General features: G+C 45.1%; 1 protein-coding gene across 11 annotated transcripts in view; it reads left to right on the forward strand.

The window, feature by feature from the left end:
* The first annotated feature begins 14,056 nt into the window (after positions 1–14,056).
* The window catches only part of FMNL1 (formin like 1), a 107,218-nt gene continuing 93,441 nt past the window's right edge, over positions 14,057–27,833 (forward strand). For 5 of the 11 annotated variants that reach the window (XM_053263161.1, XM_053263156.1, XM_053263163.1 and 2 more), the window contains exon 1: positions 15,092–16,207. In XM_053263161.1, the coding sequence (XP_053119136.1) occupies positions 16,052–16,207 (156 nt within the window). In that variant the 5' untranslated portion in view covers positions 15,092–16,051. The other 6 variants (XM_053263162.1, XM_053263164.1, XM_053263157.1 and 3 more) reach the window with 5 other exon arrangements.

The raw sequence follows: 27,833 nt of genomic DNA on the forward strand, positions 1-27,833 counted from the left end.
CACTGTCTGTTGTCTTCAGCTGCAGAGGCATAAAATGTGCAATGTGAAACTCAGGGAGGTATCAAAATAGCATGACGTGTTTTACTGGGTGACCCCTTGTTGCCAGTTTTCATCATAGAATAGCATCATTTACTGAAGGAGGTAAGTCATAACCCTTAAGATCAGTTAAGCACCTCTTGACTACCCTCTACATGGCCCTCTATACCATGTTTAGACAGCAAGGACCCATAGGAAAGTGTTTCGTGGCTTCCTACAACAATTAAGCTCTCCTGTTCAGAGAACCTGCTCAAAAATCTGAGTATCTTTTGAGGGGATGGATTTTAAAGCCTTTGATTTGTGTTGACCATTAACACTGTCTTAAGCACAGCTGTTAACAGATGAGAGATATAATATAATGGGTGTGAGTCCCTAATTTGAATGTTGGCTCAATCATAAATGCATAGGTAGTCTTGGTGTCCCTTGGCCTTATACTTCATCTCCAATGGGGAAGGATAATATTTGGCCTACTTAAAAAAACAACTTTTTTTGTATTTATAAGCTACTTTTCACTGGGTGTTTACAGGGTTGTCAAGGTAACATACACCATGTTTTCAACACTCAATTGCTATATAAAAGTTAAGTATTCTCAAACAGCAGCATCTATTCTTAGCTAAAGGGACTGTGATGTAATCGTGGGGGCAGCTGACTTACAGGAGACATGCATGATCCAGTCAGTTGACCTGCAGAGAGATCCAATGAGTAGGATTTGGTGTGGTCAGGACTGGACCAGGAAAGGACAAAGTGGAAATTTCTTTGTGAAAGCGGTTTTAGGCTAGGAAAGGGTTCTAAACTTAGCTGTTGCTTGGCTCCCATCCTGAGGTGTTTTAACAGTCTTTCTTGCAAGCCTTAGCTCGCTCATGTGCAGCTATCTAGGGGAGCAAGCTTCATGGGAAACAAAGTATTGTAGCACTTTAAAGACAAATGTTACTATGAGCTTTCATAGTTTATCTTGTTTGGTCATCATATGAAACTGATTGCCAGGAAATCTAGGACCAAAGAACGGAAGTACTTTTTCACTGCATAATGCATAATCAACTTGTGGAATTCTCTGCCACAAGATGTGGTGACAGCCAACAACCTGGAAGGCTTTAAGAGGGGTTTGGATAACTTCATGGAGGAGAGGTCTATCAACGGCTACTAGTCGGAGGGCTATAGGCCACCTCCAGCCTCAAAGGCAGGATGCCTCTGAGTACCAGTTGCAGGGGTGTAACAGCAGGAGAGAGGGCATGCCCTCGACTCCTGCTGTAGGCTTGCAGCAGCATCTAATGGGTCACTGTGTGAAACAGGATGCTGGACTAGATGGGCCTTGGGCCTGATCCTTCAGGGCTGTTATGTAAGGGTGTGGCCATCTTGAATGAGTAGTCGTATCTGCTGGCTATGGACTTCAGCCTAACCCAAGCTTGTGCAACATTTGGCTTTTTTTAAACTTAAGATGTCACAGGACTCTGTCCTGGTACAGATAATTTTTCTATTTTTACATCCAAAAAAAGCACATGCACTGCATTCTTTTCCTCTTGAGTCATAACTTAGAGTTGCCATTTGAAAACAGGATAATCAAACCCAATTTTTCATGTCATGTGCCAAAAAATAATGGCAAGTCGGAGAGAAGGAAGAGGATCTCTTGGCCTAACAGCATTATTACTCAAACCATATAGATAAGAGCACATTGTTGTGCTGAAAGTACATCGGGGTTAATGACATCTTTGTTCCTTATAATCATTCCTCTGGGAAAGGATTCTCAGAACCAGGGCTGTCTGTAATTTATGTGCTGCACCATAGTGATCTAAATTTTGTTTTGAGAGAAGTTCCGTTTTGCAGACTGCATTAGATTAAGGAAATGTGCATAATTTCCTCATTATTTATTTAAAAATGTATATTCTACTTTATCTCGTTTTGAAAGTGCCTCAAAGTATACTACTTTGGCAAGAAAAATAAATCGGCAGACAGGAAAACCACCGGTTTCAGGAAAAACAAGAATCTACCTGTATATTGAGAGCGAATCATTTATGGGGGGGAAATCTGTTTTTAACCTGATATTTGAAAGAGAACAAGGAAGGGGCAGGGCAAGCTGCCATTTCTATGGAGTTGGTGTTACCACAGCAAAGGTTCTGGTAACCTCCTGCCAAGCCTCATTTGACACTCGGAGCCGGGCTTCAGATGTCAGGTGGAGTGCATAAGGAAGGATGTGGAGGGGCAGAAAATTGCTGGAGCCCCCCACTTGAAAAACCTTATTCATACCGCCACTCTTGTGTTGGAGTTCTGCAGGCATTGCTCATATAATTTCAAGCACATCTGTAGCCATAACAACTAGAAACTTGCTCTGGAAACAAATGAAAACAGATTTGTAGGAAACTGAATTCTACACCCAGTACCACATCCTGCAGGTTTTTTGCACTCATCAAATTCAAGCATACAGGCACCCCTGCCTATTTCCAAGTTTTAGAGAGAGATGGGGAAATCAACCTTACAACCCTGAGTGTGAATCCTACAGACTAATGAATCAACATCTAATTTTACCCATATAGTCTCTGACATTGCATCCTTTTAATGAGGTACAGCCTGTTAGAGCAGCCCATCACCAGTGATTATTGCATTCAAATAGTAGTTATGCACAGTTTAGGCAGACCATAGTTCTGTGGTTTCTCATGGAGAGCGGCAGATTACCTTACTACTGAGTTAATTTGTATGAATATGCAAGAGTCAAACCAGGGGAACCTCCATGCATGCTAGTTCTCAGGTGTCATGATCTTCTGCCAGCCATGTAGAATTTCTGCACTATGAAATAGTAGCGTTTTCTCAATAGCTTGGCATGACAAGTGATTCAGAAATGGTTGCAGAAGCCCATTAAGCTTGCCTTGTTTGCATTTTTCCTTCTGCTGTAAATGCAGAAACTAATGGAGAAAAAACTGAAGTATGCCTTTGAAACAGAACTAGGGAATTAATCCAGCAGGCTTGAATACTAGTCCCACCTTTCTGTCCTAAGCAGTACACCTCTCCTGTTCCAACTGTGCAGCAAATCCTTTTGCCTTGTGTGTGGTTCCCTATGCTCTCCATTGCTTAATCAACTTTTCATCCTCGGAGTTAAGAGTAAGAGCCAGTATTCAGGACTGTGTTCTGTAGGAGTGCAGAAAAGGTACCAAATGTAGTATTGGGTGCAGAATAGAGCTTTCTGAGAATCTATTTTCATTTAAAAATAGCAAGCGGTCTATACTTTTAAAGGCTGCAAATATGTGGTTGGAAATGTACAGAATGCCTACTGAAATCCCAAGGGGTAGCTGAATCAGGCTATCCGAGGTTGGGTGTGGGTCCTTAGTTTCTGTGCCTTTCCCATGGTTAGCAAAACCAGAATAAACTATGCCAAAGAAACGATGCAAACTCATTCTATCTGCAAAATTTCTACAAGTCACAGAACGTAGCTTTTCTCAGTGCAAAGTCTGGATTGCCTATTTACAGAATTCTAATTTCTTTAGCACACTACACAATACCCACCCACGCCCTTCCTCAGTGTCCCCTACACTCTTTAAATAGTAGCTTGTGTTTTGAAGTTCGGTACTTCAGGAGTGGGCCATAGTATTAGACATGTTTTTTCTTTGCCCCTGTCCTTCCCTCTGGATCATCAAGGACTGCCCCATCTTCATAGGCTGTTGGGTGATGTTAATGCATAGCATCCATTGACTAACTTAGCACCATGGCTAAGTTAGCCATGACTAACTTGTCTTACTGTTTTCAATGGTGTTTAATCAGGGCTAATGTAGTCTGGATGTAACCTGCCAGGTAACCTGCTGGGGAGCGCTTGCTCAGGTTCAAGGTCTAGACTTATTTCACACAATCATTCAAATCTAGGTTTAACGTGGCTTACCGACAGTAGTGTGATCCTGTGAAACCACACAACCAAGACAGGAATTTCAGATTCATCTCTGGTCATAAACCCTTAACATGGGTTCTCACAATCACACTAATGTTGGTAATCCATATTTAATCTAGATTTTAACAAATCTGGAGTTGCTGCAATGTGTTTGTAGCCAACGGGAAGCTGAGTTAATCACAATTCTCTAATGAGTGTATGTGTTGTGTTCACACCTTGCATTGCTTTCCTTTCCGTTATGTCCCTTGACTTGCTTGCTTATGAGACTGAGGGCTGTTTACTCTGCTTGTGTCATGTTATAGCAGAGATTCCCAGCCTTGAGTCCCCAGATGTTAAACTCCAACTCCCATCATCCTCATCCATAATGAGGAATAGCATCTGAGGAATTCCTGTGATATGGATTGGATTGTGTGAGTTGGCGACAAGCTAATCTCTCTTTCTAGCACTAGATGGCTGTTGGGTCTTCACTTCTCTAGGGAAAGGCTTGGCTTCCATTCTCTCTCAAGTTGTTCAGCCTCCAAATGTGACTGGAAAAAGGAATCCGAGTCCTGCTGTCAGAATGTTTTTGATCATTTTAGTTGCCACTACAAGCCTTTACTTCAAAATTTCATTCTGGGTTTGTGTGATTTTTCATGGAGCCCCTGGACTAGCACTGACCAGGAATTTACATCATTTACATCCATAGGAAAGTGAGAGGGGAAGGTCACATAATACATATTATGTGATATTATATTATGTAAGAGAGCCAGTGTGGTGTAGTGGTTAGAGTGCTGGACTAGGACCAGGGAGTCCCGAGTTCAAATCCCCATTCAGCTGGGTGACTCTGGGCTACTCACTTCTCTCTCAGCCTAACTTACTTCACAGGGTTGTTGTGAGGAGAAATTTAAGTACGTAGTGCACCACTCTGGGCTCCTTGGAGGAAGAGCGGGATATAAAATGTAAAATTTTAAAAAAATGTTTTACCTGTACTGGCAATGGAGGGGGTGAGGTTGGTAGGAGCCAATTTACATATTCACCACTCTTGCATTTCTGGCTCATATCCTGTGCACATGCAGGCCAACTTTGGAATTAAAAGTCCATTCAGTTTTTGCCAAAAATGCAAGGAGAAGCTGTGTATATGATGCTAAACGATAGTAAATAGAGCAAAATGAGAGTCATCCTGGCAGCAGAAGGTGGTAACCCTGTGTGGACATTCTCTGATGTGTGTGTGTGTGGGGGGGGTCAAAATAAGGCCTTCCTCAGGTCCACCTAACACATGCACACTGGGTGCTATATTAGAATTGGGCCTCCAAGTAGAATTCTGGTCCGTATGATTGTTAACCCTTTCCTTTTGAGGGTTAATGATCAAGTTTAGGCCTGTATTTGGAAGTGGGGGAGGGTGTTATTTCCCCTTACTTCATCACAAGCAGATTAGACTAAACAATGTACAGCTACTCTGGGTCCCCAAATAGAATTGCTAACTTTTTTTAATTAGCCATGTTCCTGTCCTGGGTCTTTAAGAGCATCCTAACATCCAGAAACTAATGTGAGGCTTTTCCCATCATCGTGTCTGCTTTGGCATGAGCCCCTTCATGCTTTTAGTCCTGTTATTCTTGCAGCCACAGCTTATTCCTCAAAGCCACAGTTATGAGGTCCAGGGCCTCTGTGGATTTTTTTTATTCTTTAAAAGTTGCATAAAAGGGGACACTCTACCAGGGAGCACTTTGGTCTCTGCTGAGGCAAGCAACATCAGGCGAAACCATCCCACATAAGGAAAAAGATGGGGGTATTAGAGATCTATTGCTATTATGAGTCATTTACAGTATAATACTGAAAACTGTGTCAAATACTTTAAATACGATAAGTTATACCCCACTCCTCCAGCACATTACTGTTCAGGGCAGCTCACAATATTAATAAAATAGATGCAATTTAAAACAAAAGGCTAATAAAGTTAAACAAGTTTAAAAACCAGGCTAGGACCACACTTAAAATTACAGGGTTTTTTTTAAAGTTTCAAATTAAAAGTTATTTAAAATGTTAAAAACTGAGAGGTATAAAAACTAAAGAACCTACCAGATATAGGCAGCAGATAAAACATTTACAAGCCTCTTCAAAAAAAAGTTTTAATTGTTTTTAAAAAACACTGAGGGGAGGGAACATGGCAAAGCTCTTTGGGGAGGGCATTCCAAAGCAGAGGGGCCACAACTGAAAAGGCCTGCCTCTAGTCCCTGCCAAATGGATCTCTGTTAGGGGGCAGGGCCTGAGATGACGAGTGGAGGGCCCTGGCAGGTTTATATAGGTAAACATGGTCTGACAGGTATCTCAGCCCCAAGCCATGTAGAGCTGTAAAGGTCAAGTCCAGCACTTTGAATTTAACCCGGAAGTGGACTAATGAAACTGCCACAGGATGGGTGTGACATGTCATGGAAGTGACGTGTGCCCGTGAGCATCCTTGCAGCAGCATTATGAACCAGCTGAAGCTTCTGAACAGTCTTCAAGGGCAGCTCCACGTAGCACACATTGCAGCTATCCAATCTGGATGTTAACAAAGCATAAGTGACTGAGGTCAGTTCTGACTTCTCCAAGTAGGGTTGAAGCTGGCATACTAGGCATAGCTGGTAAACTATGTGGCACCTCAGTACATCACCGCCACCTGTGCCTCCAAGGACAGTGTCGGGTCCAGAAACAACCCCAAGCTGCAGATTTTGTCTTTCATAAGGAGCATGACTTTGTCCAAAATCAGATTTACCTCACTACTTGGATGATCAGTGTTACCAACCCAGAGCACTTCCATCTTATCTGGATTAAGTTTCAGCTTGTTTGCCCCCATCCAGTCCAGAGCAGTCTCCAAACTCTGGTTCAGAGTATCCACTGCCTCCCTGGTGTCTGCGGACTTAAAAGATAGAAAGAGCTCAGTGCCATCATCATATTGATGGCACCACAAGTCCACACCCACAGATGACCTCTCCCAAAGGTTTAAAGTAGATGTTAAACAGCATCGGGAGACAGAAGAGATCCCTGTGGCATCCCAAAGGCCAAGGAATGGAGCAGGCATCCCCCAGCATCACCTTCTGAGTACAATCCTCCAGGTAGGAGCAGAACCACCATATAACTGTGCCCCCAAGTAGGAATGTGCAAGGAACCGGTTTGGAGGCCATTTATGGGCCTCTGAACCGGTTTGAAGAACTGGTGGTTCTGCCGGTTCGAATGCGGGGTGTGTGTCTCCCTTTAAGAGTGGGGGAGGGTGCAATTCCCCCCTGCTCCCCCCCCCCAGCTTTCTCCCCCCACCAGTGTTGGTTTTTTTTAACAGCCCATCAGGGCGGCAGCGTACCTCTCTGCCGCCCCGCTGCCCTCGTCTTCCGGATATGACGCGCTGACATGCACGCCTGTGCCAGCGTAAGTCATCCTCCAGGGCGACCAAGGCAGTTTCCATCCCATATCCAGGTCAGAAGCCAGACTGGAAAGGAAATAAGTAATCAGATTCATCCAGGGCTGCCTGGAGCTGAGATGCGACTACACACTCTCCAATACTTTGCCGAAGAAGGGGAGGTTAGAAACTGGAAGTTATTTAAACCATCTGGGTGCAATGAGGAAGGCTCCTCAAGGCATTTTTCACACAGTAGGTTTTACCACAAGTTTACTGTGAGGCTTTACTGCAAGTTTGAAGTTGCCCTCCAAAACCAATGCAACCTGGATATAAATTGGTGTCACCTAATGGGGCAGTAGGGAAATGACTTGATTATCAATCCAGAGGTTGCCAGTTCGAATCCCCACTGGTTTGTTGCCCAGACTATGGGAAATGCCTATATCGGGCAGCAACAATAGAGGAAGATGCTGAAAGGCATCATCTCATACTGCCCAGGAGGAGGCAATGGGAAACCTCTCCTGTATTCTACCAAAACCACAGGGTGCTGTGGTCACCAGGAGTCGAAACTGACTCGATGGCACACTTTACGCTCTGAGGTGCAATGAAAAGCCCAAATCATGTGTGAAGACTTCCCCGATAGCTCACAGGGACTTTGTGGTAAATCTTGCCAAATGTGAATACACACCCTCCATTCCGGAGGAGATGCGAGCTAAAAGCCCTGTGTGAAAAACATCCATGTGAAACTGAGTTGGTTCAATCCCCAAATAACTACTGTACCATGTTACAAGTGAATACAAGGTTCTGTCAGCACTGCAAACTTATATTGGGTTTGTACTAGCCACCTAATGGTGCAGCGGGGAAATGACTTGACTAGCAAGCCAGAGGTTGCCAGTTCAAATCCCTGCTGGGATGTTTCCCAGACTATGGGAAACACCTATATCGGGCAGCAGCCATATAGGAAGATGCTGAAAGGCATTATCTCACACTGTGTGAGAGGAGGCAATGGTAAACCCCTCCTGCATTCTATCAAAACACAACCACAGGGCTCTGTGGGCACCAGGAGTCGACACCGACCTCACGCTTTACTTTTAATGACTGCTTCTTTCAGCTGGGGGGGGGGCACTGCCCCCTGATTCAGTCAAAAACTTGACTATTATAAAGTTAACCCTGTCGTAGAATCTTCTATCTATTATATTAATTCTCCTGGGTGTGCCTTGGAATGTGTGTCCCAAAGCCCAGCTGATTGGCTGGGTGGCGTCCGCGCCTGATTGGCTGAGGCGCACCCAGGAGGATTGGTTGCTGTTGAGTCCAGAGGTGGTGGGCCAGGCCCAGCCGTGGAGGCAAGGCCCAAGAGGGGGCAAAGAAAGTGGGGGTGAGGGACAGAAGTGGCAGTGGGGAGAAGAGGTGGCTGGGCCCGGAAGCAGAGACTGGGGCAGAAGAAGGGGAGAGGTAACCGCTGGCCCCAAAGAGCGCACAGATGCTCTGTGTGGGGTTGGCTAGTTAGTTTGAATTGTCAAATGTATTTTTTGACCATTTGACTCTGTGGGTTGTTTAAACAAACAAGCTATCTATGTAGTTTATATCAATTTATTACATTTTAATCCAACCTTTCTTACATTACGGAGCCCAAGGCACCAGACATAATGTCCACCCACCCAGACACCAACCATACATGCTCTTAGCTTCAGCAAGGTGACTTTATCATGTGCCCTCAGATCATGCACTGGCGGCAAAGGTAAAGAGTACCACAGGATCACTGGGGCAGCCAAGGAAACTTTAAATTTTCAGCCAATTACAAAAAGCAGTTTTACTGGGAACAGCCTATATTCTGCGATAATATTCTGACCTGCTTCTATTGGCCCACACTGTTCTCTAAGGGTGATTAATCACCTGGTGTTCCAGTCTGCCCCATACTAAGTCTACGTGTCTTCTTGAGCTGGGGTCTGGGGACAATGTTTAATTTTTGTTTTAAAATGTTTTTAAATTGTTAGTTGTTGTGTTATTGTTTTTAATTTGTTTTAGCTTTTCATTGTTTTATAAATTTGTTTTAATTGTAAACCGCCCTGAGCCATTTTGGAAGGGCGGTATATAAATCAAATCAAATAAAATAAATAAATAAATAAATAAATAAATAAATAAATCAAAAGGGAGTTGCATGAAAATGTTCTCTCTCTCTCTCTCTCCCTCTCCCCCCCTCCCTCAGCATATTGTGATTTGGTGGTCATTTGTACATATTTCCCCTTGCACATCTGCAGACTCTTCCCAACCAATGTAATACATACACGCATGTGAACATGCACACGCACATGCATGCACACATGCACTTAACTACAGAACTTTAACAGGATTCTCCTTTGATGCAACTCTACAAGCATTGATCTACTTCTACTTCTAGGGTGTTGTCCCATACCCTAATCCCAGGTGGGGTTTGCCATAATTTTAGTGGCAGACCCAAACTAAACAATAGCTCTGCCACAATTTTCTCCCTTTTGATCAATTATTCTAAGAGGAGAAGTGGCATACAAAGAAAGGAACCACCATGCAGTGGGCATTTGTCCGCCTCTGGGTTTGGTTACTCAGGCATACAGTGCTGAAGTCCTGACTAATAATAACAACAACAAATGCAATAAGAGCAAAAGTCAAAAAATCCACAACAAACAGCAAGTGCCACCTTTGTAAAGAAGAAGATGAAACAGTGGACCACCTAATCAGCTGTTGTAAAAAGATCGCACAGACTGACTACAAACAAAGGCATGACAAGGTAGCAGGGATGATACACTGGAACATCTGCAAAAAATACAAGCTACCTGTAGCCAAAAATTGGTGGGACCATCAAATTGAAAAAGTTGAAGAAAATGAAGATGTAAAAATATTATGGGACTTCCGACTACAAACAGACAAACATCTGCCACACAATACACCAGATATCACTGTAGTCGAGAAGAAAGAAAAACAAGTTAAAATAATTGACATAGCAATACCAGGGGATAGCAGAATAGAAGAAAAAGAAATAGAAAAAAATCACCAAATACAAAGATCTACAAATTGAAATTGAAAGGCTGTGGCAGAAAAAGACCCAAATAATCCCAGTGGTAATTGGCGCCCTGGGTACAGTTCCAAAAGACCTTGAAGAGCACCTCAACACCATAGGGGCCACAGAAATCACCATCAGCCAATTACAAAAAGCAGTTTTACTGGGAACAGCCTATATTCTGCGATAATATCTATAACAACAACATTGACAATAAAATTCAGCCATCCCAGGTCCTTGGGAAGGACTCGATGTCTGGATAAAACAAACCAGTCAATAACACCTGTCTGACTGTGTAAACAAGAAATAATAATCTATGCTTGTTAGCTGCCCCATAACAAACTTGTTCTTTGGCCACCTCACAACACGCTAGGCTGCATACAGCAGAAATATATGGAAAGCAAAAAGAGGAGAAAGGTAAAAAAATAAAAATGTGGCCCAGGTTGAAGGTTAGGATTGAAGGAGAGTCCTGGTCTTTGGAAAGTTGAAAGATGCTATTTTAGGATTTCAAGAGGCTTCTGAGGATCTGGATCTGTTTGAGAGCCAGCCAGCTACTCAAGCAGCAGCCTTAGTGCCTACTTAAGGCATCAGTGATGGTACACATGACCTGAACATCTCCCAAGGACCTTTGCAATGCTGCAGAGGCCTAAAAAGTAAATATTTTTCTGCAGGGAATCCAGACTGCTCTGCCACGGAAATCTGAATCCTGTTACTGTGCAAATAATGCAAGTGTGCATTGTCTTTTAAATTGTTTCCTATAGTTGCAACCATAATGTTTGTACAATTTTATGCTGGTTTGCTTATCGTGAGGGGGACAAAGAACTACGTAGGACGTTGAAGTGCCTCCTCAGTCCACCACTGGAAGTCTTATTTATCTGACTACTGAAATATTAGCAGGCATTATATTTCTTAGGACTGGGCTGAGTATATTACCCTTAGCCTGAGTGGACCATGTATACTGCCCTGAAAGGGGGTGAGGTAAAAATGTAAGTAATTAAAATATTACATATTTTGAGGCGCCAGCATGGTGTAGTGGTTAGAGTGCTGAACTAGGACCGGGGAGACCCGAGTTCAAATCCCCATTCAGCCATGAGACTTGCTGGGTGACTCTGGGCCAGTCACTTCTCTCTCAGCCTAACCTACTTCACAGGGTTGTTGTGAGGAGAAACCTAAGTACGTAGTACACTGCTCTGGGCTCCTTGGAAGAAGAGCAGGATATAAATGTAATTAAATAAATAAATAAAATATTCATGCATGTTTGGTTATTGCAGCCGTATGGATAGAAATATGAGTGTGCAGTGTAGCTGCTTGGAGTGACAAAATAACTCTTGCTAGCTGTTTTCTGTACCACCGTTCTGCTCTGGACTATGTGAAACTATAACAGAGGGTGCTTTGATTTTCAAGGGAGAACTACAAAGGATAAAAGACTTGAGCTGGATGTTTTATCTTGGTATTGTTTTGTTACAAGCACTGCAAGATGCTTTCTAACCTAAGAAATGTAATGTCTGAATGATGATACTGCAGGACAGAAAGCAAAGGGGCAAATGTTCTATGTATATTCTTGCCACTGTCTTTTAAAAATATCTGAACAATGAGAATGCAATAGCAAATTTAAACACTGCTGGTGAGGAACTGGATATGTTTCATTTACTTCCATGTAAACATGTGCACAGTGGGGAAATGCTTGACTAACAAGCAGAAGGTTGTCGGTTTGAATCCCTGCTGGGATGTTTCCCAGACTATGGGAAACACCTATATTGGGCAGCAGCGATATAGGAATATGCTGAAAGGCATCATCTCATACTACACGGGAGGAGGCAATGGTAAACCCCTCCTGTATTCTACCAAAGAAAACCACAGGGCTCTGTGGGCGCAAGGAGTCGAAATTGACTTGATGGCATACTTTACCTTTTTAAACATGTGTAAGATCAGACTGTAAGTTAAACACAAGGAAGCTAGCTAGGTCAGAAAAACAGTTTCCCATGACTGGTCTTATGGGAGCTGCTCCCAGCACGGGAGGAGCATCCAGAATAACGTAGTGACTAAGGATTTTGCAAGAGTGATGAGGGACAAAAACAGACAGCTTAAAACCCGTGGATCAGGTTCACTAAATATAAAGTATGTTTCCAAGATCAGATATATAGCAGCCGGCTTTGCAAGAAGCACAGGTGAGTTTAGAATATTTCTATTTCCAATGGGAAGCGGTTTCTTTCATTTTCTGCTTCTTATAACTTGATGGTGGACCATCAAGTGGAGAGGAGAGCTGGTCTTGTGGTAGCAAGCATGACTTGTCCCCTTAGCTAAGCAGGGTCTGCTCTGCTTGCCTATGAATGGGAGACTACATATGAGGACTGTCAGATATTCCCCTTAGGAGATGCAGCTGCTCCCGGAAGAGCATCTAGGTTCCATGTTCCTTCTCTGGCATCTCCAAAAGAGATTCCTGCCTGCAACCTTGGAGAAGCCACTGCCAGTCTGTGTAGCCAATACTGAGCTAGATGGACCCAGGGGTGTAACTATAATAGAGAAAGGGGAGATGGTTGTCTGGGGGCCCACTGCCTTGCCCCCCCCAGAGGCAAGTCACATGACTGACTCCCCCAGCTGTGCACCCACCCGGGCTTCCTTCAGTTGTATTCATCCTCCGAAACTGATGTGAGTGTTAAGACCTGGAGCTACCAGAACAGCATGTCTTTCTCCAAAACCTTAAAAAAAATAATTTAGGATGATGTTCTATTGTGGCCCATAGGACACACATGCGTGCGCGCGCACACACACACACACACATTTTGCTATGCTTTTTGTTACCACTATTCAGCCTCATGTAAGATTTCTTTACTTCATGAGCTGAGCTTCAGTGAAGGGGCGCCCATTTTAAAATCAGTATATGACTCAGTATATGGCAGCTTCCTATGTTCCCATGACCTTCCTATGTTCCCATGACCTTCCTATGTTCCCATGAACACAGGGGAAGAGTACCCGCTTTGCATCCAGAATATCCCAGATTCAATCCCTGGTGTCTCTGAATAGGAGCTAGGAAAGGCCCTAAAAAGCTGCTGCTTGTCATTGAAGACCACGCTAAACTAGATGGACCAGTGATCTGACTTGGTAGAAAGTGACTTCATGTGTTTGCAAATAACCCAATATTTATGTTGTTTATGCTAAGGGTTCTCTACCTTGAGTCCCTAAATTATAGGGCTACCACTCCCACCATCCTAGCCACAATAGCCTTTGGTCATTGTGGCTGGGGTTGATGGGGAGTTCTAGCCCAGCAACCTCTCCTCCTGCTGGGAGGAGAGCTGGACCATTCAAGCATGAATGGTCCCCTTTGCTAAGCAGGGTCCACCCTGGTTTGCATTTGAATGGGACACATGTGTGAGTACTGTAAGATATTCCCCTTAGAAGATGGGGCTGCTCTGGGAAGAGCACCTGCAAAATGGGAGGAGTTGTGTTAAGAGGGAAAGAGACCTTCAGGAGGCTGAGGTTAGTACTGTTGCAGCGTTGCAGAGCTAAGGTCATGGGTTCAGATCAGATGTCCAAGCTACTCAACAAGGCTTTAACAAGACTGAATGTGTGTGTGTGGGGGGCAAACATCAGCCTAACATCACCGGTTGTTCCCCTGTTTGGGTTTTGAAAAAGGCAAGAAGTGTCATGTGCTAGTCAGAAGCTCGCTTCAACTTTCCACGAGCAGTTCTTCTCATTAGCCACTAGAGGGAGAGGGACTTCGACTGAGCTTTCGCCGAATGCGCCTCTTCAGTGTAAAGGAAGCAAGCGTTATTTATGCCCCCAACACAGACAAATCTATTCGGCACCACTGATAGGGGTTCCCACGAGTCCACCGTGTGATTTCTTCTTGAGAGCAGAATGAGAGCTACTCAACTCCTTCCACCCGTGGTGCAAGTTCCGCGTTGGGGGCGGGGGGCAGAGGAAATCAAATGAAATTACCAAAGACGTGAGGTAATGCACACTCAACTGGGTGGGGTGTGTGTCATTAGCTGCATCCTGGAGAGGGCTCCAATGGGGGACGGACCCATACCCAGTCAGCAACAGCAACCCACTGTGGTGGTGGTACGAGGGAGATGGGGAGGGCGGGCACAGAAGGCTTAAAGTGCATGCATGGGCGGGCGAGCTGTGTGGCCCACGTGTTAGATTTCTGAAACATGAATGGAGGGGGCGAACTACTTGACTGAGGGGCGCTTCACTTGCCTATCCTTGCCCTCCCTCCAGAGCTGTCCTTAGCAGCCCATAATCAAAATGTCTGTGCTGCTTCTCCCCCCCCCCCATTAAAATATAGCAAAGCTTTCATGAGCACGGCGCTCCCGCCTCCTCCCTCACGGCAGCACTACCAATACTCAGCCCGATGCACGTGATCCCCCTCCTCAAACAAACCCTGAATGATCTTGCTGAAAACTCTCTCTTCCTCCCGACCCCACTCACTTTCCCCTACAACCTGCTTCTCTGTACCAGGTCTCAGTGCCTCTTTTGAACGCCAACTCTCACCCCTTGGGAAAACCCGAGAGGAAGCAGGGAGGACTGGAAGTGACTCTAAACAGGGGCTGAGCTCTTTCCCTTTCCACACAGCGAACCATCACGCGACTAGCTGCTTTCCAGCCTGGCTTGACCCTCGGAATATTTTCTCCTTTCGGGAATCCAGATATTAAACTGAAGCGGGAGGGCGGGGGAGCCACTCTGAAATCTATGGGCTTTGAGACCCTGAAAGCTCCCCGTCGGTCTCACGCGTCCGTTCTATCCTCGGCGGCCGCTATTCGTGTTCTTGATCCCCATTTCTCTTGCAGGTGACTGTGCTGTTTTCCCCTCCCCTGTCTCCATCTCCTTCCCAGGCCATGGCTCTTGCACTGGGGAAAGGGCACGCCGCTGCGTTTTTCTCGGCCGCCGCCTTCCCCCGAGCTCTGGGGGTGATCTACCCATTCTCGCTGCTTTTTCAAGAGCCGCGTGGTCCTTCCGCGGCTGTCTTCTGATCCCGCCTTGTCAAATTGAGTGCAGCAGGCTTGCATGTTGCGGGGAGAGCGATTGCACCTTCTAGGTTGCAGCCTAAAAATAAGCGCTGCAGGCAGCTAGAAAAGTTACCGCTAGATTGAGTTCTATATATACATATATAGATATAAGCGGCACCTGCATTTTGGCTTATTGCTCAGAGAGCAACCGCGGCTTCTTTTAGCGCCTTCCTCTTTTTCTTTCTTTTTTTTTTAAAGGGTGGAGGAGGAGGAGGAGGAGGAGACGAAGAAGCTTAGCAGACGAGCTGCTGACTTTTCTCTTCCTCCTCCTCAGGACCACACGTTGCCTTGCAGCCTGCGATTGAAGAATGGAGCTCCTGAAACTGACCCATTGGGTTCGGTTGGAAATGTACAAGGCGTGCTAGAACTCGGAAGGCGAAGCCGAGCTGATCGTGAGGATGGCCCCAGAGAGGAGAGGCGCTGAGAAGTCACCTTGATGGGCGACCCCCCCTCCATGGTTTCAAGTGTTTCCGCTAACTCAACTTCCATTACGCCTCCTGGAGCAAAATCATGAACAACCGCCTCTGCTGATCCTATGCATTTGAGGAACCTCTTATAAACACGTGTAGGGAATTCTTCCCGGAACCCTCCTCTCTTTCTCCCCTCCTCCTCTCTTCCAGTTTGGTTGAGGTGAAAGTGTCTTTGTTTTGTTTTTAACTCCTTCTGAGCTTTTTTCCTCGGTGTGGGGGGAAGAATCTGGAAATTTTAATTTTGAAGTGTTCTTTAATATAATTTTTTGGGGAAATTAACATCTCAGGATGGGCAATGCAGCAAGCAGCATGGAGATGTCTCCGGCAAAGGAGATGAAAAGTCAACCGACAGCCTCTTCGCCTCTGCCCCCGAAACAGCCTGCAACCCCAAAACAACCTATGCCCAGCTCTGGGGAACTGGAGGAAAGATTCACTCATGTACTGGTAAGTCTCTTGCGAATCCCTCACCCCATCTCCATTCTATACCAGCCTTTATTGCTACCTTCCTTTTCCTCCACCCATCATTCAACTTATTGGGGTGGGGTACACTCTTTAGCAAATTAAATGAAACCCTAACAGCAAACTAGCCCAAGAAGGGGTTGAGTCATAGTTGCAATCAGGGTGAATGATCTCCCCTCAATGTGTACCCGGGGTAGACCAGGTGGGGGGGGAGATTCATTTAATCCATGTTACTGCTAATGAGCAGATAACAAGGGGTGTGTAAAGAAATAGTCAGGGTTATCTTATTTCATTTAACATTTCCCTCTTACATTTCTCTGTTGGAAGGAACACCTGATGCAGCACAGCCATGGGAAATCTAAAACAATGAAATGGTCAACATTAATAGGGTTAGATGATATTGTATCCACACCCTGTCTAGAGTGAGGATTCTGAACCCAGTTCGAAGTGTGTGATGATGGAATGAGGGTGGAGATACTTCCAGGTTCATTTATCTGGAGGGGTGTGTGTGTTCTTGACTTGTTCTCTCCCTTGGGAGGTTAGCTGGTTTGTGTTGGTGTCTGTGTAGCCTACAACAGATAGGTCTCAGCAATCTCCAGAGAAAGGAACTTATGCTCTTCTGCACTGCAAGTGCTAAATGTAAAGTAGTAGTAACAGGCCTCTGGATATCCCCCTACCAAAATTCTACAGTCTAGTGGCTTCATCTCCAAAACTACTGAGCTCTGCAATAGATATGCCTCTAGGGCTTTGCTTGGACTATGGTATAGCCAGATCTTGACCCATAAGATTTTCAGAACTAGAGAGAGAACATCTGTTTCCTAGATGGGACAGGAGCAATATCCTGGCATGCCATGTTGGATACAGAAAACCAAGAAGCTCCACAGAACCCACAAGCTGATCTAATTCGAGATGAGCCAGTGTGGTGTAGTGGCTAGAGTGCTGGACTAGGACCAGGGAGACCTGAGTTCAAATCCCCATTCAGCCATTATACTAGCTGGGTGACTCTGGGCCATTCACTTCTCTCTCAGCCTAATCTACTTCACAGGGTTGTTGTGAAAGAGAAACTCAAGTATGTAGTACACCGCTCTGGGCTCCTTGGAGGAAGAGCGGGATATAAACTGTAAAATAAAAATAAAATAATCCCAGATCCAAAATTCAATATTTCCAAATTAATCGTCCACAGACCTTCAGGGCTCATATCCAGATACGAATGTGCCCCTTTTCTTCTGGAACGTGCCCCGCCCCCAAATTTATAAGCATGAGCTGTATCTTAGTGCCTGCCACTAAGACATCAGTTTGCATTATAAGTATCCTAACATGAGTTTTGCAGCCACATTGTGTGTGGTTGCAGGGAGGGGGTAGCAGGTCATGGGAGATATGGAGCTCTCTGCTTTGAAGGCATGTTGGAGTAGTGACTCTGGTTAGCGCCTGTTCTTGTTCACACATCATGGTGTGGATTGCAATGGCTGGCTAACTTGGAGAATGGGTGCGCATATGTATGGGGAAACCTTATCTAGAGGAGTGACTCATTGCTTTTAATTTTATGCTTTTGGTCTTTTCAGCCCCAAGAGTTGAGAAACATATGCTCCTAACTGCTTGAAGCATTAGTCCCGCCTTAATAGAATTTTAACCATCTTCTTGTTCCTGAAGGTCTTTAGACCTTCAAAGATTGATCTCCTCTCTCCCTCCTCCCACCCTTTCACTGCATTAATAGATGCAAGTGTGAAACCCAGGGTGGTAGTTATTCTGGATTAAGCAATGTCTTGTGTATGTGACTTGACAGCATGCTTACTTAAAAAAAAGGGGGGGGGAATATATTTATAACCATTATATTTTAAAAGTCTGATCATTAATTCAATAACACGGCAATTTTGAGAGCTCAAGCATGTTCCTTCCATGCTCCCCCTACCAGCCCCCAGAGAACCTGTCTTTGCAAGCAAAGGAAAGATATGAGGAGCAATGCAGGTTGCTGAGTTGTTTCAAAACCACGCACAAGACGGAGACTAGCATCTATAATTACTCAACTGCAGTACGAAAGCCTTTAAGTTGCAGAGAAAACCCACTAAGGTGATAAGTAACCTCCTCAATTCCAGGAACCCTGAGAACAACTTCATAACTGCAGATTTATGCAGAGGTCCAGCATGGGCAGTCACTGCTCTGTTGGTCTTGAAGAAGGAGGGGTACAAAACAGGAGAGCGGTGGGTTTTAATTGGGCCAGTCTCTGTTGGTGCAGGATAGGAATCGCCAGCCAGTGGCCCTTTAGCCAAGTCCAACCCCTTAAGTCATTCCATTTGGTCGCCTAATCTGTTTCTTTGTAACTTTTATCCTGCTCTTCCTCCAAGGAACTCAGGACAGCCTCCTAGGTTATCCACCATGTTATCCTCACAACAATCCTGGGTGGTAGGAGAGGCTGAGAGAGAGTATCACTGGCCCAAGATCAGCCTGCAAACTTCATGGCTGAGGGGAGAGTTGAACTTGGGTCTTCTCAGTCCAAGCCCACTGCTCTAACCACGGCATCCTCCTCATCCACAGACACGAGAAGCGTATGGTAGACTTGTCACCATACTTTGGGGGATAGTTCTAGGGCTTCTGGCCCATCATCCTACGTACTGTCTGGGCAGCCCTCTGCTCACTGGTAGTCAGAAGAATCTGCATGTGCTGCAGTTGGTATGATGCTTGCAATCCAGTGAAGAATCCTGAATACCTCCCAAACATGTATGCATTCCCTCACACCAAGCGAGGTGATTTTTCAAGGGCTGGGGCTGTGTAGTGGCTTAGAACCAGAAAGTGTCTGACCAAAGCTTATCTTGGCCATAAACTCACTAGCTACATAGAAAACTGCTTTATACAGGGTCAGACCTCCAGTCCATCCAGATCAGTACTGGTCAGGGATTTTTAACAGTTTTGCCCAAGGATCCCAAGTATTACCCCTGAGCCCTCACCACATTTATATAACATTTCCATAAAGTTCCAGTAAAAAAAATATAGGTCGGGGAAATGAGTACCCAGGATTATAGTTATTTTCAAGAGCTTTATTCTGACTCACCAGGAAACAAACTAAACTAAGTGCAGCAAAGATTTTCCATGGACCACCTGGACCTACCCCATGGACTCTAGGTTAAGAACCCCTGGTCTGCACTGATTGACAGGAGTTCTCCAGGGTTTCAGGTGGGTGGAAATGATGGAGACTGAACCTGGGACCTTCTACAGGTAAAGCAGATGGTCTCCCACTGAGCTGCAATCATTCCTGAAGTTAGGTGAAGTCTGTTTCTACTCCCTGCAATCTACAGCATGGGAATAATAATCATGGGCATCCACAGGACATTTTCTGGGGAGGGGGCAAAAGCTGCAATCCTGTACCCACTGACCTGGGAATAAGCCCCACTGAATTCAGTGGGACTGGCTCAATCCTGCCCATAACCAGGAGTGAAGAAATGCTGGCTCAGTTTATCAGCCAGACAAAATATTTTACTCAAGCTGTGTTGGTACATTGCTCATCAGGACTTTTTTCACTTGTCAGGCATCATTTTTCACTCATCACAGACTAGTAGACTAGTGGATTTCTGCAGGCCTGCCCACAATAATGCTGTCCTATCTGAAATGGTGCTTTCTAAGGATGATTGAGATCCTTCATATTGACATATCTTGGAATTGTCAGGCACAGGAAGGTTAGGAACATGGTGCTGAAGAATAAAGGCAAAGAAAGCATGTTTAACTGGAGCCAGGACTTTGCTCTTCCACCTGTTTTCACAGTGCCAGAGCACAGCCTCAAATATGAAGTATTTTTATGTATTATTATGTCTTGCCTTTCTGCAAGGTATTCATGGTGACCAACAATAATAATAAAAGTAAAATAACATAATGTTCTATCTGCACAGAATAAAAATAAATCAAAAACAAGAATGGGATAAAAACAATGAATGCAGTCATATAAAACTGAGTATTTATGACTGCTGTTTTAAACCTGATTAAAGCATATGTGAATTCATAATCACAGGCCCTTTCCACTTAGCTGTAACAACAGCAGGTAATCCTCATACATCCGAGACTGAAGAGAAGGTTTCCAAAGCCCAAGACTACCAAGACCATGGCATCCAGGATGTCTTTGACTCAGTGACCACGACCAGAGCTCTGTAGCATCATGGGTGAGGACAGGGGCGTAACTATAATAGGGCAAGGGGAGACAGTTGTTTCGGGGGGGCCTGCTTCGAGTCCCCCCCCCCGAGACATGTCTCCCCCACCCAACACCCGTCCGAGCTTCCTTGAATATATATATTTAAAATTTTTAGAGGAAGGCAGTGATGGGGGGTGGGTTTAAAATTTTGTCTCTGGGCCCACTCCAACCTTGTTACGCTCCTGGGTGAGAATGCAGGTTATGAGCCAGAAAACCCTCACTTTGAATGTAAGCCATGAATTCACTAGGTGGCCTTAGACAAACCACTCTCTCAGCCTCTGCACTGATTCGTAATATGGGGGAAATGGTAGGAACATGTCCCGAAGGCACATGGTGCAGTGACACTGCTTAAGCTAAGCAGATTTGGGTGTTGTCAGTGCTTGGATGGGAGACTGCCTGAGAAACTCCTGTGTGTACCATACCGCCTTGAGGTCCATGACTGAAGCAAGACAAGCTGTGTATAATACATAAATAGGTCCAGAGGAAGAACTCTGTTGGAGCAGACCAAGAATCCATCTGGTCCAGCATTCTTTTCTTCAAGAGTGGCCAGTCAAACACAGTGGAAGCACCAGAGTATAAGAGATTGAGGGTGAACTTTGTTCCACATGTTCCATTTTTTGGATTAAAAATAACAATTAATGCTCCTCTGAGCTGTGTGTGTGTGTGTGTGTGTGTGTGTGTGTGTGTGTGTATACACATACACACACATACACACACATACACACACACACACATACACACACACACACACATACACACACACATATGATATAGATATATAACACAAGCACTCCAAGTATGTAAAAAGTGCTTTTCCTTCAGCTCATCTCAGGGGTTCAGCAATAGGGCTGTGAGAGGGGCAATCTACTTATCCTCCTCTATGGTGCCAGCACCACCTATTGCCAGATGCCTCTACAAGTAGGGCATGAAGATAACAACTTATCCCTGTTGTTTGTCCTAGCACTTGGTATTCAGAGGTATACTGCCTCTGGAAGTGGAGGTTCCATTTAGCGATCATGGCTAACAGCCATTGATAGAACTATTCTCCATGAAGTTATCTAATCCTTAAAAGCTGTCTAGGCTATAGGCCTGCTTTCCAGGGTGGTTGTAAGAATTACTGAGAGCATTTCTGTGGCACACTGTATTATTTTAAAAGTTAATTACAAAGGAAAGGGGATGCCCCTGCCAATCACTCAGTCACTCTAACATGCTTTTGAGATCTCTTATGGCTAACATAAGAGGCTGAAAACTGATTGCTCCCTCTTGCCTTGATTCAGTTACAGTACTCATTTTGCTGGGTTGCAGGAAGTGATGGGTGGGTATCTAAGTCACTGCTACAATTGGGGGCAGAAGCGTTGTGGGTCCACGTGCATGATTTGTGTCAAAGAGCAAAGCAAAGGTCATTGGCACATTTTGTGTGATTACTTATTCTCTCTTTCCGTCACTGCACTCACTGATCTTTCCAATTTATCTGTTTCCTACTAGCAAAGTTGTGCAGCTCTAATAAGTACAGAATCAGCCCCAGATAGGTTAGTGGCTGAGGCAGAAAATCCAAACTGTTCCCCCCACCCCTAGTGGTAACCCCCACCCCCATAATCAGCTTGAAAAAAAATACTGCCTCTTAAAACCTACTGCCTGAGATGAGCAATCTTGCTTTGCCGACTCCTACAGCCAGTCTTGCATGAGAGTGGATCATGGGCAGCCAGAAATGAATTTCTCTCTCCCTCCCCACCTGCATGCATTTTCAATACTATAGTATATGCTGAATAGCATGATAGCATATTTAACAATCAGTAATTGACTATTGTATCATTTCATTTTCATGAAATGAAAAATGAAAGATGAGAGCTAATCTTGTAAAATAAAATGTGCCATTGAGTCGACGTCAACTTCTGGCGCCCACAGAGCCCTGTGATTGTCTTTGGTAGAATACAGAAGGGGTTTACCATTGCCATCTCCCACGCAGTATGAGATGATGCCTTTCAGCATCTTTCCTATATTGCTGCTGCCCGATAGAGGTGTTCCCCATAGTCTGGGAAACATCCCAGCGTGGATTTGAACCGGCAACCCCTGGCTTGCTAATCAAGTCATTTCCCCGCTGTGCCATTAGCTGGCTGGCTAATCTTGTGGTAGCAAGCATTTATTTTATTTATTATTTTTCCAAAACCTCTCTCTCTAGGTGGCTTACAACAACATAAAACATTAAAAGTAAAAACCTTAAAAACCATTTAAAATCACAATCCAGTTAAAAAGTTTGGGTAAAACAATAAGTCTTAAGAGACTTTTAAAAAGTTGTCAGAGATAGGGAGGCTCTTGTTTCAGCAGGGAGCGCATTCCAGAATCTTGGGGCAGCAACAGAGAAGGCCCGAGCTGGTGATGGACCTCTCCAGATAATCTGATTAGGCGGTGGGGCTCATAGCGAAGGAGATGTTCTCTTAAATATCCAAGGCTTAAGCTGTTTAGGGCTTTATAGATTATAACCAAAACCTTGTATTTTGCCCAGAAACCTATTGGTAGCCAGTATCAGAGTAATATGGTCTCTCCGAGATGATTCAGAGACCAATTTGGCTGCTGCATCCTGTACCAGCTGCAGTTTCTGGACTACGTACAAAGGCAGCCCTACATAGAGCACATTGCAGTAGTCAAGTCTGGAGGTTACCAGCATATATACCACTTCCTTAATTGCACGCACACACACACACACACACACACACACACCCGCTATCATAGCATGCTGGCGGAGCTCCCCCACCCCAGCTGCTCATGCGTGATGCCAGCACACACATGGCCTCCATGCAGGGTGGCCATTTACATGGTCAGCAGCCATGCTGACCACGCAGATTGCCACCGTGCATGTACAGAGGCCACGTACATGCCAGCGTTGCTGGGGGAGAGCTCTGCTGACACACTATGATAGCTGGGGGGTGGGGGTGGGACTACAATTAAGGAAGTATACAATTAAGGTATGGAGCTGCTCGCCTCCATGTTAAAGGGGATGAGTAATCCCTCCATGTTAAAGGCATGTGCTGTGATTTGGTGTCCAAGTCGCATTTTCGTGCACATCCCTAGGACCAGTGGTCTGACTTGCTATATAGCAGCTTCCTATGTTCCTGCTTCTTTACTTCTGCCCCTTTGCAGTGGTGTCTAGTGTTGGAAATTCTCTGTGGTGAGAGAATCCCTTTCTCATTATAGCAGAGTGCACAGAGGCACAACACAGCAGAAATTTAGTTAGGCATGCGTGTATGCTGAGAGTAAAGTAACTTGGAGCCAATTCATAGTTTCAAATCAATCTATAAGGCATTTATTAAGGAACTCCATTCTAGATAGGAAAGTGAGGAGTTAGGATCTCTAATCTATCTATCTAGCTGGATGCAGATGGATTCTGCATCTTCTCTGCACATATGGTGCAGGGAGAGAGGCTTGCCATGTTGCAAGGTAGAAGGGCAGGAGGGAAGAGAGAGGAGAGGAAGGAAGTTAGCCCCTGAGATTATTAATCTACATATCAAAGGGATAGCATCAGAGCAGTGGAGAAGGGATGACCAATGTCTTGACCCTCTAGCCCTCTGACTTACTAGTCTGTCCTCCACTGTCTGAGACAAAGAGACAGCTCAAAGTCCTTTAACTTCCAACATCTGGGCCCAAAGAGTTGATGGACTTTGGAAAGAAATCTCTTGACCTTGTGCCCTGGAACGCAGAGGATGCCAGCCAGCCAGTGAACTACTTAGTTCCGAAAGTTCAGGCAGAGTTGTTCTCTTCAAGATATCTGTATAGCTGAGGTCCCAAATGTTGGCACCCTGGGCAGTTGCCTAGTTTTTTCACTGTGGTTCAACTGGCCCTGGGTGGGATAATTTGAGTAAAGGAGAGCAGGCATGATGAATCTCCTCACCCCCTGCTCAGCAATGTAGTAGGTGTAATCGTGCCACATGCCAATCCAAAGTGTTGTGAGGCTCCCCCTTCCTGTGAAAGAGGAAGTGCCTGCCTTCTCATTCCGTCCTCCTTGTGTTTGAAAATGACAGCAAACGTGCATTGAGAAGCATCCAGATGAGTGCTTTCACAAGTGGAACTCTTCCACTTACACAAGGGGAAGGGGTGACTCCCACATCCCCCCCTTCCCTCTGCATTTAGCCCTTAGATGCCCCCCTATATATCCCTTAAGAGCAGACTATACAGGAGTCTGCAGGGGGACACAGGAGGCTACAGATGGAAGGGGAGATTGGTGAAAATCACTGCTCCTCTCTCTTTGCATAAGTGGAAGAGATGTGAGTCCCCCATTTAGACTGTTGCATATGATAATCCTACATGTATGTAATGAACTACATTTCCATTTGCTGCAGAGAAGTTGTGGCCATTGATGGCTTCCAAGTCTGTTTGCACGTGGCAAATTACATTCCTGTGTTGGAACATCACATGTGACAATTTGGGGTTTTGTGTGAATTCCTGCTGAAAGTGACTTGCATGTAAGAGAGTCATGCATGCAGCCACCCACCTGAGAGTGAAGTGGAATTAGAAGTGCAAACATTTATTTGTACAAAGCTATTACAAAATTAAGATGTAAAGTTTTGTCTGTTTCGGAAATATTGCTTATCTTTTAGGGCATGGCTTATTTTAAATCATGTCCTTTCTCCCACCCGAACATCACAGCCCTGTCAGTTCCAGAGAAGTTTCCTCCCACTGGAGGTCTGCCAAAGTCTGAGACTGGTTCTCGTAAGAATTCTTAAAAATTAAGCGAACTTCTAGTTCTGCACTGGCATTGACCTGAGGCTCTCTCCAGCTGTGGTTGCACTACAATTCCCATTATACCCAGCTGCAATAAAATGCAGCTGGGGGTGATGGCAGTTGTGATCCAACAACAGCTGGGGAGACTTGGGTTGGTTGCCCCTGTTCTACTTGTTAGGGACAATGCAGTGTTAATCTGTCTTTAATATGCATTAATGTCCATGTATTATGCAGGTTAATCATGAGGGATGTAGGGTCTTGAGAAAGGTGTGTCAAAGTTGATTCTTTTCTGATTGGTTCTGTTCCTGCTCAACTTAGGCCCCCCAGCTGTTTTTGAACTACAGTTCCCATAATCCCCAGCCACCGTGGCCGATAGCTAGGGATTATGGGAATTGTAGGCCAACATCTGTAGGAGGGCCGAAGTTGAGCAGCCCTAGACTTATTATTTATAAAGCCAAGAGATCATTATTTTTATACTGTGTTTCATTAAAACGATCTCAAGATGGTCTTTAATCCATCAATCAAGCCATTAAACAGTAATATTTTTATTCTGCCCTTCCTCTGAGGACTTCAGGGTAGTGTGCCACTGCGTTGGGTGGCGGCATAGGCAGCTCGGCAGGGGCACCACTCTCTCCAGTGGTGCCACTCCCCCAGTGGCACCCCTTCCTTTCACCTTTGTGCAGGGTGCCCCTTCTCTCCCGCTGCACGTGGCGGGCTGCTCTCTCTCTCAGAGGCTGTTGCCGCCACCACACGTGTAGTGGGAAGAAAAGGGTTGCTGGGGAGGTGTGCCACCAGGTGCCCAGCGCAGCGGCCCCATGCGCATAATTACAGCTCTGCTGCGGCTTTGTCCCATTTTTCCTTTACAACAACCCTGTGAGGTAGGTTAGGTTGAGGGAGAGTGATTGGCCCAAGGATATTCAGTGAGCCCTGGGTCTCCCCCAGTCCGGCATTTGTGCAGAGCTGTACTGCACTGGCTCAAGTGTGACTTTTAAAATAGCTATCCAGTTCTCCGAGCATGGAGGAGGAGAGTACACTTTTCGCATCCCCCAGGATTCAACTGGGCTGATTGGTAAGCTGTTGCTGCCTCCATGAAAACTGTGCTGAGTTGCATGGCTGTCGGTCTTGTTCCATCAATTCGCAACTCAAGATTTGTCTGCAATCCAAGCCAGTTGGGAGAGAAGCGAAAAAATGCGAGGCTCACTTAATTTCCTTGGCACACATTGGACCAAAAAAAAAAAAAAAAAAATCCCATTTCTCTCCCTGTCTTGGCTGAATCAGATTGCTGGGAATCCCAGTCTAAAGGCCTCATGCAGAGTTGCCAGCTTCATCCCAAATGGGAACCCACCTTTGCTGCCAGAAGTGCTTACAGCTCTATTCAAGAAGGAACTGAGCTAGCAAATTTTAGGCATTCTTGAAAGGCAAATCACTGCTCTTAGAGGCCGCCTACCACCCTACAGACTTCTAAATCTTATCTATCTCCTAGTAGTTTGTGTTCCTTCAGGAGCATTTACTCTAAAGTGCTGCTACTGAGTGTTTCTTGAGCTATGTATTTATTGGTCAGGAAGCACAGCTCAGAAGCCCCCCCGTGGTGTGGCAAGACCTGAGTTGCTAAGACTAGATTTCTTGGTATAGAACTTGGCTGTCTTGAGAACCCAAAATTCAATTAATTCTCACTTGCATGCACACACCCCTGCACATTATTAGTTCTCGTGGTTTTTGACAAGCTTCAGACAATATAAACATTTTGAACAGCTCTAAAATAGTGCTTTGTGCAGAGTTTAAAAATCAACATTCCGAAGCTAGATTGATAGCCTAAATTCTGTACCAATTAAAGCTGTATTTTGTAGCCTCTCACGGAGACTGTTATCAGTACACTGATGACACCCAAATCTATTTCTCCATGTCAGCTTCATCAGGCAGTGGCATAACTTCCCTACATCTCTGCCTCGAGGCAGTAATGGGCTGTATGAGGGATAACAAACTGAGACTGAATCCAAACAAGACAGAGGTGATCATTGTAGGAAGCTGCAGTTAGGGAAATGGGATAGATCTGCCAGTTATGGATTGGGTTACATTTCCCCGGAAGGAACAGGTCTGCAGTTTGGGAGTATAATCTGGACCCAACCCTCTCTCTGATTCCTCAGGTGGAGGCGGTGGCCAGGAGTGCTTTTTATCAGCTTTGGCTGGCTTGCCAACTGCGCCCTTTCCTGGAAATGAGTGACCTTAAGACAGTGATGCACATGTTGGTAACCTCCAGGCTTGACTACTGCAATGCACTCTACGTGGAGTTGCCTCTGCACATAGTCAGGAAACTGCAATTGGCGCAGATCACGGCTGTCAGATTGGTCTCCGGGACATCCCAAAGAGAACATATTACTCCGGTTTTGAAAGAACTACACTGGCTACTAATACGTTTCCGGGCAAAATACAAGGTGTTGATCATTACCTATAAAGCCCTTAAGAGCTTTGGTCCAGGGTATTTAAGAGAATGCCTTCTTCATTATGAACCTTGCCTCCTATTAAAATCTTCAGGAGAGGTTTGTCTGAAGGTGCCACGTCTGGTGACAACTCAAAGTTGATCCTTCTCTGTAGTTGCCCCAGGGCTGTGGAACACACTTCCTGCTGAGATTAGAGCTGCTCCATCCAGGGGCATAGCAAGGTTGGAGTGGGCCCAGAGACAAGATTTTTAAAATGCCCCCCACTCACTGAAGCTCAGCTCAT

This window comes from Hemicordylus capensis, chromosome 6 (assembly GCF_027244095.1).
Source record: "Hemicordylus capensis ecotype Gifberg chromosome 6, rHemCap1.1.pri, whole genome shotgun sequence".
In the NCBI taxonomy this organism is placed as follows: domain Eukaryota; kingdom Metazoa; phylum Chordata; class Lepidosauria; order Squamata; family Cordylidae; genus Hemicordylus; species Hemicordylus capensis.